The sequence below is a fragment of the Callorhinus ursinus genome, unplaced genomic scaffold, assembly GCF_003265705.2.
Source record: "Callorhinus ursinus isolate GAN/ISIS: 27379988/994484 unplaced genomic scaffold, GSC_fseal_2.0 scaffold25, whole genome shotgun sequence".
NCBI classification, from domain to species: Eukaryota; Metazoa; Chordata; class Mammalia; order Carnivora; family Otariidae; genus Callorhinus; species Callorhinus ursinus.
In genome coordinates this window covers 35004501-35016612 of record NW_027397087.1, presented here as the reverse complement: position 1 = coordinate 35016612, position 12112 = coordinate 35004501, and the positions used below count along the sequence as shown (strand labels likewise).

At 38.2% G+C, this 12112-nt stretch overlaps 1 protein-coding gene across 8 annotated transcripts in view; it reads left to right on the top strand.

Annotated features, from left to right (window-relative positions):
- The window catches only part of UACA (uveal autoantigen with coiled-coil domains and ankyrin repeats), a 139669-nt gene that overhangs the window by 105998 nt on the left and 21559 nt on the right, over window positions 1-12112 (top strand). For all 8 annotated transcript variants that reach the window (XM_073877292.1, XM_073877294.1, XM_073877290.1 and 5 more), the window contains 5 exons: window positions 2620-2690; window positions 2794-2900; window positions 5327-5508; window positions 6653-6690; window positions 9631-9699. In XM_073877292.1, the coding sequence (XP_073733393.1) occupies window positions 2620-2690; window positions 2794-2900; window positions 5327-5508; window positions 6653-6690; window positions 9631-9699 (467 nt within the window). The remainder of the gene's footprint in view (window positions 1-2619; window positions 2691-2793; window positions 2901-5326; window positions 5509-6652; window positions 6691-9630; window positions 9700-12112) is intronic.

Genomic DNA, 12112 nt, shown 5'->3' with positions numbered 1-12112 from the left:
GATTTTGAGAGGGGTTCTCTGTGCCTCCTGGATTTTGATGCCTGTTTCCTTCCCCACATTAGGGAAGTTCTCTGCTATAATTTGCTCCAATGTACCTTCTGCCCCTCTCTCTCTTTCTTCTTCTTCTGGGATCCCAATTAGTCTAATGTTGTTTCGTCTTATCGTATCGCTTATCTCTCTAATTCTGCCCTCGTGATCCTGTAGTTGTTTCTCTCTCTTTTTCTCAGCCTCTATATTTTCCGTCATTTGGTCTTCTAGATCACTGATTCTCTCTTCTGCCTCATTTATCCTAGCAGTTAGTGCCCCCATTTTTGATTGCACCTCATCAATAGCCTTTTTGATTTGGACTTGGTTAGATTTTAGTTTTTATTTCTCCAGAAAGGGTTTCTCTAATAACTTCCACGCTTTTTTTCAAGCCCAGCTAGTATCTTTAAAGTCATGATTCTGAACTCTAGGTCCGACATTGTACTAATGTCCATATTGAGTAGGTCCCTGGCTGACGGTATTACCTCTTGTTCTTTTTGCTGAGGTGATTTTTTTCGTCTTGTCATTTTGTCCAGAGGAGAACAGATGAATGAGAGAACAGAATGCTAACAAGTTAACATCGTCCCCAGCAAATATAGTGTATACAAATCAGAAAAGACCTGAAACCAGGGGAAAAGAAAGGGAAAGAAAGAAAAAAGAAAGAGAAAAAAAAAGATAAAAACAAAAACAGAACAATACAAAAAAACAGAATATGATCAAATATGATCAGGCTAGTGAATAGATCAGTGCCACACACTAGATTTTGGGCATATTTTGGTCTGTTAGAAAAAAGTGCCTCGTAAAATTTTAAAGGATCAAAGACATATATGTACAAAATAAGGGTTGATACAATGAAGGGATGGAAGATGACTGTAAAGATGAAAATTATAAAAGATTTTATAAAAGGAATTGATAAGTCGTTTGAAAAAAGAAAGATTTAAAAAAAAAAAGGGAGAGAATATGATCAGGCAGGAGACTAGAACAAAGCCATACACTAGTGATTTAGGGTATATTTTGATCTGTTAGAAGAAACTGTATCTCAAAATTTTAAAGAGAGAACAACTTATATATATATGCCAAAAATAAGGGTAACTACTATGAAGGGATAAAATATGACTCTAAAAATGAAAAATAAAAAATGTTTTTTTTTAAAAAAGGGATTGATAAGATGTTGGTTGAAAAAGGGAAAAAGAAAAATTAAAAAAAAAACAGTTAAAAAATTAACTTTGATGAACTAATGAATCATGGTAAAAAAAAAAAGCCATGAATTCTATGTGCAGTATTCCCCTAGCGCTGGAGTTCTCCTGTTGTCCTTGATCGGTAAACTTGGTCTTGGCTTGCTGGCTGTTCGTGCCGATATTCTGGGGGAGAGGCCTGTTGCTGTGGTTTCCAAATGTCTTTGCCGGAGGCGGAATTGTCTCTGCCCTTGTCGGTATGGGCTAAGCAAGCTGCTGGGGTTTTCTCTCAGGAGCTTTTGTTCCCTGCAAGCTTTCGATACAGCTTTGGAGGATCAGGGCGAAAATGGTGGCCTCCCAATCTCCACCCGGAGGAGCTGAGAACTCGGGGACCCGCTCCTCAGTGCGCCCCCAGAGAAAATCAGTCACTCCCGTCTCCCTGGTCTCCGGCCGCACTCCGTGCTCACCCGGCCTGTGACCGAGCGTTTGTATCTCTGGCCCCCGACCCCGTGTGGAGTCTCCAAACCCAGTAGATCCCTGCGGCGTGTTCCCGCGCCGCTCCTCCCCAGGGGAGAAAGGGGAGTCTCCCCGGCTCTGCCGCTTGTTGGGTCCCTGCTGGAAGAGCAGTGGCCCGACTGGGCCGCGGATCACAGTTTATGGCAACCCCGAGCTGAGAGCCCGCGCCTCGGCTCCGTCTCTGCAGCCGGCTTCCCCGCTCCGGTACCTGGGAGCTCTGCCGTACTCAGGCACCCCCGGTCTTTCTGTGACCCCGAGGGTCCTGAGACCACACTGTCCCAGGAGGATTCCACCCCCCCGCTTAGCCACTGCAGCGACGTCCCTCAGTGGCGCCAACTTCTAAAAGGTCCGATTTTGTGCTCCGCTCCTCTATCATTTGCCAGAAGCAGCTGATGGAGGCCCCTCCCCCGCCGTCTATCCTCCCGAATATCGGCTCAGATTCACTTCTCCGCGTCCTACCTTCCAGTAAGTGGTCGCTTCTCTGTTCAGAGAGTTGTTGCTACTCTCTTCTTCGATCTCCTGTTGAGTTCGTAGGTGTTCAGAATGGTTTGATCCCTACTGAGCTGAATTCCTGAGACTAGATGAAATCTAGGTCTCCTACTCCTCTGCCATCTTGCTCCGCCCCCTGATTTTTATTTCTACGTTTACACTTAGGGTAGCAGTATATTGTCTTCTGCAAGGGTAGCAATATTCCTTGGTCCCAGTAAATTGTGTAACATTTATAAAATGATCTGGTCTAACCCATTTTCTAAAGTCGGTGCTTATTATGCTAAACTGAGAGTGGATGATGTGAAGCTTGGTAGTTTAGAAATTGAAGAACTTATGCCTTATATGGACGTAGCAAATCACCGTGTGTCTTACCAACAGATGTTCACCATTTATCATTTTTCTTTGTTCCTCAAAGCCATGGCAGACTGTCCTTCCAGCATACAGCTGCTTTGTGACCATGGGGCCTCCGTGAATGCCAAAGATGTGGTAAGTCCGTTTATGTTTATTGTCATTTCAACTCATGTACTCTAACTTTTATGTTTTGTGAGATTTGTTGTCTTAATGCTGTTTTATTTTTCTTGTTGCTTAGGATGGGCGGACACCACTGGTTCTGGCTACTCAGATGTGTAGGCCAACAGTATGTCAACTGCTGATAGATAGGGGGGCGGAGATTAATTCCAGAGACAAACAAAACAGGTAATTCTTTTTATCACAGCTCCGTGGACACCAGCTGGATTCACAGTGACTCTGAAACTCTGCCGCTGTGACTTGTCCTTTCCATCCCCCTTTGGATCTCTCTTTCCTTGGAATTAGCACCCACTTTTGTTTTCTTTCTCTTTTCCCCAGAGTCTGATGAAGGAAGAAGAGGGAAATAAGGGGAGATGACAGGGTAAATGTGGAATACAAAGCAGTGATTAGAGCCTGTGTTCAGGTTAGAAAACCGAAGAAAGAGGAATTCTATCCCAGTTATTTATTTTAAAGCTTTAAAACAATCTTTAATGAAAAATGCACTCAGATAAGAAAATGAGGGAGAACAATAAAAAAAATCCCACCTTCAGTCTGCTTCTTTGTTAGTGAATCTTTTGAGAGTAAAGGTTCTTGGATGTCCTGGAGCTTGATGTTTTTCGGTATAGACTTTCTCAGTGTGTTGTTTCTCCTTACCCTGCCTGGGCGTAGTGCCATCTCCTTCTCTGAAACCAAGTTCATTTCCACACCCTGAGGTTCCCTGCATTTATTTTTGCTTCTGTGTTCCATGTCATTTTAGTTGGTGTGCACTAATACTTTCTCTCTGTAGCTCTCCCCTTGCCCTCCTCTAGGTCCAGTGTCTCGTGGCACTGCTATTATAATTCTCATGTTCATGGTCCCAGGGTTTCCGACAGTGATGCGTCTGAAATACATCCCATCTCCTAGTGGGAGCATTACAATAATTATAACAAATTTTTGGGATTTTGTAAATGATTACTAGTAAAATTACTAGTAAAAATTGACTTAACTTTATTCTTCTAAACATGTATCCTATTTTTTTTGTAGTTCACTAGAATTAGATAGGTATAAAAAAAAGTCCTTAGATGTCAATTTTATAGTTCTACTTGTTTTTATTTTTCAGACCTCTCAAAGGAGGAAATTCTTAAGCAATTAAGTCATTAATGTGATTATTAAGGAAGTGGCTTTTTTGCATTACTTTGTTTTTGCAGATACTGTAATCTGGTTCCAAGCATGACTAAGAAAGTTGGGTTTAAAAATAAAGTTTAGGATCAGAGAGTGATGATCTGGTTGATCCATGTATAATGCCTTATTTTTTTTATAGATCTTATGTTTTCCCAAGCATTTTGGAATACCACACACACACACACACACACAAATGATGAGGTATGGCAATGTGTATTAAATAGGCTAGGTAGCAGATGGCTTTAAAAATAAATTAAAATGTGGGGCACCTGGGTGGCTCAGTCAGTTGAGTATCTGACTCTTGGTTTGGGCTCAGGTTGTGATCTCAGGATTATGAGAGCGAGCCCTGTGTCTGGCTCCATGCTCAGCATGGAGTCTGTTTAAGACTCTTTCTCCCTCTCCCTCTATACGCCCCCCAACTCATGCTCTCTTTCTCTCAAATAAATCTTTAAAAAAAAATAAGTTAATATCTTATATTTAAGAAGAAATTAAAAATAAATTAAAACTCTGTATTTTTTTCTTATCTATAACATTTTTTTCCCTAATAAAAAAACTTCGTTGGTGGTGCCCGGTGTATATAAAATTGTATTCCAGGAACTATTGCGGAGTATAAAAGAGAAATAGGATATACATAGAATAAAAGCAAGAATCTGTTTTCTTATGAAATCCAATATTCACAAAGACTGTGTTAGATATAGGATAAGTCACTTCATTTCATGAGGTATTTTTTGGTTTCCTCAGCAATAAAAATAGGAATGGGACAAAATAATTTCAAGGGTCCTTCTAAATTTCCATGACGATTCAGTTGCTTAATTGCATTATTGCTATTTTTATTGTTAAGTGTTTCAGTGCTGATGATCCTGTCAAGGCAGAATAAACCAGTGGTCCATGATAATGGGGATAATTAAGGAAGGTTTATGGAGGAGGCGGTTTTTAAAATTAAGTGTGAAGATGTGAAGGTCTCCAGTTAGGAGAAGGAAAGCTCTTTTAAGGAGAGAAATCAGAACTGAAATCGGATTTTTGTTTTTGAGTAGAAGGGATTCGTTGAAGAGGTTTGCATGATGAGGTTCACTTCATGAAGGGGCTTTGAATAGTTTGGGTTTACAGCTGTAGGTTTTGGGCAGATGGGGTAACAGTATCAGTGATGGGAGATTTTTGTGGTAATTTACTTGTAGAACATAGAAATACTGGAGTAAAGGAGGTTAGTTTGGTAGTAGAAGCAACATATGTATGTGAGTGAGTGATGCAAGGTTTTTAGCTCTGCAAACTAAGACAGCAAATGTCTTTATAAATGTGATGAAGTTAAAATAGAAGATAAAAATAGGAAGTAAAATATAACAAGTATGACTTTTTAAAGTTATATCTATTCTTTAAGAAGGGGGCCTCTGGCAGGTTTCTGAAATATTTTCTTGGGTCTTTCTCAATGTCCTTTATGCTTCTGTCTTCCCTCTTAGAACTGCTCTCATGCTAGGTTGCGAGTATGGTTGTAAAGATGCTGTAGAAGTCTTACTTAAAAATGGTGCTGACGTAAGCCTGCTGGATGCCCTGGGCCATGATAGTTCTTACTATGCAAGAATTGGGGACAATCTGGACATTCTAACTTTATTGAAGACTGCGTCAGAAAATACCAACATAGGTAGGTAGCAAAGTAGCTAGAAAAGTCTAGCTTAATAGCAGCTTTTAAAGACTCAGATGGTGGAACTGCAGTTTGTAAGAAGCAAAGCATTCCTTAATGCTACACATCATTGGTCTGTCTCCCTCTGTGCCATGGCTTTGTGTTATTTGTGTTGTGTAGTAGTCACTTGCTTTGAGGCAGTGCCTGTTGTGTAGATTGGCTGGTTTATCAAGTAAACTCTACTGTACTATGGAGTAGGTTAAGGAATGAGGAGAAAGAGCCCAATCAAGCGTGTTTTACTAATATATATATATATTTTTTTTTTTTTTTTTGATGAGGAGGGCTGTAGCACTTAGCTTTTATACTTAACAAAATTTTAAAGAAAGAATCATTGTTTGAATATGCATGTAAAATATTCTACCAGTATTTATCAGATAACCGTATCTAGTATTTTTCTATGTTTATTAAAGAGAAATATCCTTCCAGTCTTTTCCCTGTGCAGGAAGGAATAGCCTTCTAGTCTTTTCCCTATGTGGGAAATTGAGGTCACTAGTAGCTGCAGATTACTTTTTGTGTAATAAATTTTGAAGGATTTTCCCTCATAGATAAACATTTTGTCTATAGTATGATTTTTATTAATGCATAAAAGTCCATATATTTAAGTTTAATTGAATTAACCAGTTTTCTGTACGTGTCATTTGTTTACAGTTTTTGCTAACATCCATAACAATTTAGTGACTGTCATTATGCATATATGTTTTAGCACATTTTTATTATAGTCTTAGGACCAATTCCTAGAAATTGCATCATATATTTCAGGATATACCCATTTCTTTAAGCTTTTGATATATATTGACAAATTGCCTTCCACTTTAGGAGTGTTTAAAATTTTGTATTTTGCAACTGCCTCCCTTTCTTAGCATTGGATATTATCTCTCTGGATGTAATCATAACAAAAAAAATAATAATTTTGCAGTTTGATAGGTAAACATAGGTCACTGTCATTTTAACTGTAAAGTAGTAAGCTTTAGAGGGAACTTTAAAACTGATTTCTTTAATGACTCAATTGTATAGTTAGGGAATTCAAAATCTGCAATCTACCCAAGGTAACCTGCTATTTTGCTGTTCCCCTTCCTCCTCTCTTTCTCTCTCTTTAAATCTTTAGGGAGAGAACTTTGGAAGAAAGGACCATCTTTACAGCAGGTAGATCTTAATTTTAATTTTTAAAAGTTATATATATGGTACAATTTCGGTAAAGTGTTTACAGGTTAATGATTATACGTAGTTGTTTCACGTTTAAGTGCATGCTGTTCTCTCTGCCCAGTTAATCATGCCCATGTAGAATCCAGGTATTAAGATCCTGAGGCTTTGATGCAATCACTCAGTTTGAGACAGTGGATCTAAATGACAGTGATACAGTGAATGTATCCAATAGGATATAAATATCTTCCTGATTGCTGGCCTTGAGCCTCCGGCCCTTTCAAATGTGAGATAATGTACCTTGTTGAGATTCTTAAATGATGAATGTTAGCCTAGCAGGTCATAAACATAAACATTTCTCCCTTACTAATAGAATGAAATGTTTACTGTTACAGAAAAATTCTTCCAGGGCCTTTAAGAAAGGAAGAAAACAGAATTCCAAACTGAATATATACTGTGATTTCAATACCACTGTTAATATTTTGCTTTCTTTGTACTTTTTTTGCCTTGTTGATATTTAAAAAGGACTTTGAAAAAAAACACAATATGTGAAAGAATTCATACTTTGCCCTAGTTTTATTATCAAATCACTATGTAACCCTGGTTTTGTGTCCCAGTCTCAGTAAATGTCTTGTTGTTTTTCCCTAATCTCTTCAGGTTAGCGTAAGTGGGGCTGGTTTACTGCTCTGTCACCATCTTGCTCAAGAGCTAGTGTAGGCAGCTTTCCTCTTCTGCTGGCTGTTTCCTTCCAGGCTTTCAGCTTTTCTCTAGTGAGAGGAACCTGAGCCCTTCCAAACCCTGAGGAGAGTAATCAGGTACCTTCTGAGAAATTCTGATCATCATTCTCACTGCACATCATTCCTTGACCTCTCACCAGAATCTGAAAGCTATATTAAAGCATGTTTTCCTCTCCAATCCATCAGAATTAAGTAATACATTCATGCCTGGGTCCTGTCTGCCATCACTTTGCCTTTCTATCTGGATCAGCTGTTTTTACCTTCTCTCCCATTCCTCAGACGACCTAAGTGGGAGTAGAGTGGAAAAAAAAATGCACCGTGTTATGTCTGTACCAGCTATCTTATATGGGAGCAGAGAAAGTGATTTCTGAAATACATAGATATTTAAAATAAGGAATTATTGAATATTAATGTGGGAATGGTATTCTGCTTGGTGCTCCAGGAGTTATCTAAGTGAATACACAGAGTTAATATTCTGCTAGGAACAGTAAAACTCAGTATTTCCATTCTTTGTTGAATACCTTTTAAAATAGGTGCTGTAGATAGGATTTGTTACTGTACCAAGGGACATAGAGTCCCTGTAATCAGGAAGACTACAGTATAGTTTTAAAAATAAGACTTATTCAGTTGTTTGCCTAACAGACCTCTGTGGGGCACCTACGATATGCCACTTACTATTCTAGGTGAGGGCGAATCATAGTGTGCAAAGGTCCCGTCTCATGTTGCTCCCAGCCTGGTGAGAGAAGAGAACAATAAGCAAATGCTAGTGTTTAGTATCATAGCATCTGCTTTGAAGAAAAGTGAAACAGGATTAGGGGACGAATTGGGGAGAGGGCAGGAAGCTATTTTAGATGGCGTGGTCAGCAAAGGCCTCTCTCCGGAAGTGACATTTGAGCAGAGGTGTGAAGGAAGCGAGAAGGGAGCCAAGGGGTTCTGTAGGAGAAGCCTTAGCAGGCAGAGGGAAGGGCTGGTGCCAGCCCCCTGATGCAGGAGTATGTTTAACACATCCATGGGGCAGTAGAACGTCAGCATGGAGGAGTGATGTGCGCATGACTGAGGAGGAAGGGCCGGTGAGGTAAGCAGTTGCCAGATGATGAAGGACCCTCTGAAGGGAAGGCAGGGATGAAGGTAGAATGAGGAAATGGCTCAGACCCCACACAAAGAACAGTCCTTTGCTGGAAGGAATGAAGCTAGAAATGTAGTTTGGGCCAAGTCATGGATATGGAATATCTTTCTAATCGGACCTTGTCCCTCTAATTCTAAATCCAAACTCATTAGAATGATAGTTAAAACACTTGGTTAAACAAGACTCAACAAATAATACAAAACATTAAAAAATTTTCTTGGAAAATTAAAGCACTAGCTTTTTTTTTTTTTTAAGCTCTCAGAAAGAAAGACCATAGCTTTCTAAATTATTATGTAGATTTAAATGTCACTTTGGGCAAAAAAAAGGTTATATGCTCTCTTGTTTAATAATTATGTTATGTTTTTTTATTAAAGCAAATCTCTAGGCTGGAATAAGGTTTCAAAGCAGTAAGTGTACAAAACAGAACATGTACTGAACCAAGTCATTTAGAGATCTTTTACATAGCTCTGGTCAGAGGGTTGTCTGTCTCTTTCTTACCATACCCTTTGATATTTTATCAGTGCTTAAAGAAATAAGTAATTTCCATATTTCTTTTCAACATTGATGTAACTCCCTCTCCTTTTTAAGTACTAGATTTTTTCTTTGGGAATGGTTGATGATGCCTTATAGTGCAACTTTAGTTTTGTGTCTAGTACAAATTCTACTTTTTAAATCTTGGTAACTTTAGTAAAAATAAATCCTTAACAGTTAGGATTTTAAATTTTATTATGTCTTCATATTTTAAAATAAATCATAGTTGATTTATGTAAAACCTGTAGTCCTTTGGGGAAGGTATGTGCTATGGTGAGTGCTGTGAATTGTGTAAGACTGATGAATCACAAACCTGTACCCCTGAAACAAATAATTCATTATATGTTAATAAAAAATAAAAATAAAACCTATACTCTTAAAGATGCTTTCCACTTGGAGTTTTAAGTGCAAACACTGCCATCTTGTGTTATATACAGTAAAATTTCATGTTGGATAAGCAGCACATCCCTAAATGTTACCTACTGAGGAAAATGTACTTTTCTGTATTTCCATACTTGCCAACCTGTGTTCTCTTATGTTTCACCAAAGCGAAATTTGCCATACATGCTAGATGAAGTAAATATGAAGTCAAGTCAGAGGGAGCATCGAAACATTCAGGTAAAAAGAAAACAAAAGGTATCTTCTTTGTAAAGTATTGCTGTGTTGTTTGTAGTGGGGTCGGGTGGGAAGAGAAGGAGCCCGAAACGTGGGGGAGATGAACAGGGGAAGGAGGGCAGCCTGCTATATTTTGTGATTCTGTTTTCTTGCCCAATCCCTTCTAAAATAATTGACTTTTGACACGGATGTTTGGGTCATATTATCTTACAGAAAGTATTGTTTTAATATGTATTAGGAAGCAAATAATTTAACAACTTTACATAACTTCTTATTGATTTAAATATATCTGTTTTGGGCCATAAATCCTAAATTTGTATTTATTTTAGAAAACTAGTATTAGTATTAGTATTGCAATGAAAAATGATGGTTATTAATATAAATAAATATGTTTGTTTTAATACAAGTATTTTTTATTTGATGAAAAATCATTTTGTTTAACCATACAATGTTCTGTGTTAATCAGTGTTTAAAAAATAATTATTATGTGGATTATGTCAGAGGAGGAAGATTCTATAATTAAATGGTTTATTTTATGACTGAAACACCATTAAAATATAGGTTGTATAGCTGTTTTCCATATGACAAGACAAAAGCATTTTATTTGGGCTTTTATAGTTTACTATGTAGTGTTAAGAAAGTGAACTCTAGCCCAAAATTGGAGCCTTAAATGCTTCATCAGAGCACTGAGATAATTAGTATAGCAAAAAAATAAATAAATAAATAAATTAGAACACTCCCATAAACTTGAGAGGTGTTAAGCAAAAGTTAAAATGGCATATTCTTCTGCTGTTTTCTGTTTCCAGGTGATGCTTTTGTTTACTGATTTTGTTAGAATCATGGTGGTTTGCTGTCTTGTATATACTTGTATTAATTAGATAGCATAGGACCATAAACTTCTATAAGCACACCTCAGAGATACTGCAGTTCAGTCCCAGACCATTGCAATAAAGCAATTATTGCAGCAAAGCAAATATTGCCAATAAAGTGAGTCAAATGAATTTTCTGGTTTCCCAGCACATATAAAAATTATATTTGCATTATACTGTAGTCTGTATTTTTTTTTAAGATTTTTATTTACTTAGAGAGAGAGTGAGCAGGAGAGAGAGCACACAAGTTGGGGGGGAAGCAGAGGGAGAGGGAGAAGCAGACTCCCTGCTGAGCAAGGAGCCTAATGTGGGGTTCGATCCTAGGACCCTGGGATCATGACCTGAGCTGAAGGCAGACCTTGACTGACTGAGCCACCCAGGTGCCCCTATACTGTAGTCTGTTAAGTGTGCAGTAGCATTATATCTAAAAGACCCCCAATGTATATACCTTAATTTAAAAATACTTTATTACTGGGGTGCCTGTCTGGCTCAGTCAGAAGAGCGTGTGACTCTTGATCTCGGAGTCGTGAGTTCGAGCCCCATGTTGAGTGTGCAGATTACTTAAATAAATATTTTTTAAAAAGAAAAAAATTTTTTTAAATAAAAATATTTATTGCTAAAATATTCTTGTCCTCATTGGCATTTTCAGTGAGTTGTCATCTTTTTACTGGGTGGGGGGTCTTCCCTTGATGTTGATGGCTGCTGACTCACAAGGGTGGTGAGTTGTTGAAGCTTGGAGAGGCTGTGGCAATTTCTTAAAATACGACAGCAAGGAAGTTTGCCACATTGATGAACTCCTAACAAGTTTTCTTGGTAGCATGCTGTTTGATAGTATTTTCCCCACAGAACTCCTTTCAAAATTGGACCCGATCCCCTCAATCCCTCTAAGTTTATGTCATGTTCTAAATCCATTGTTGCCATTTCAATAATCTTAATAGTGTCTTCACCAGAAGTAGATTCCATCTCAAGAAACCACTTTCTTTGCTCATCCAAAGAAAGCAACTCCTCAGTCATTAGTTTTATCATGGAATTGCTAGCGATTCAGCCCCATCTTCAGACTCCACTTCTAATTCCAGTTCTCTTGCTATTTCCACCACATCTGCAGTTACTTCCTCCACTGAAGCCTTGAACCCCTCAAAGTCCTCCATGAGGGTTGGAATGCACTTCTTCCAAACTCTCGTTAATGTTGGTATTTTAACCTCTTCTCATTAGTCACAAATGTTCTTAATGTCGTCTAGAATGGTGAATCCTTTCCAGAAGGTTTTCAATTTCCTTTGCTCAGATCCATCAGAAGACTCTCCATCAAGGCGGCCATACATTAAAGAAATGTATTAAATACATTTCTCAATTAAACACAATTCTCTTAAATACATTAAGAAATGTATTTCTTAAATAATAAGCCTTGAAAGTCGAAATTACTCCTTGATCCATGGGCTGCAGAATGGATGTTGTGTTAGCAGCCTTCATAGAATTCATAGAAGAGAGTTAGGGCTTTGCTCTGAATTAGGCTTTGGCTTAAGGGAATGTTGTGGCTGGTTTGATCTTCT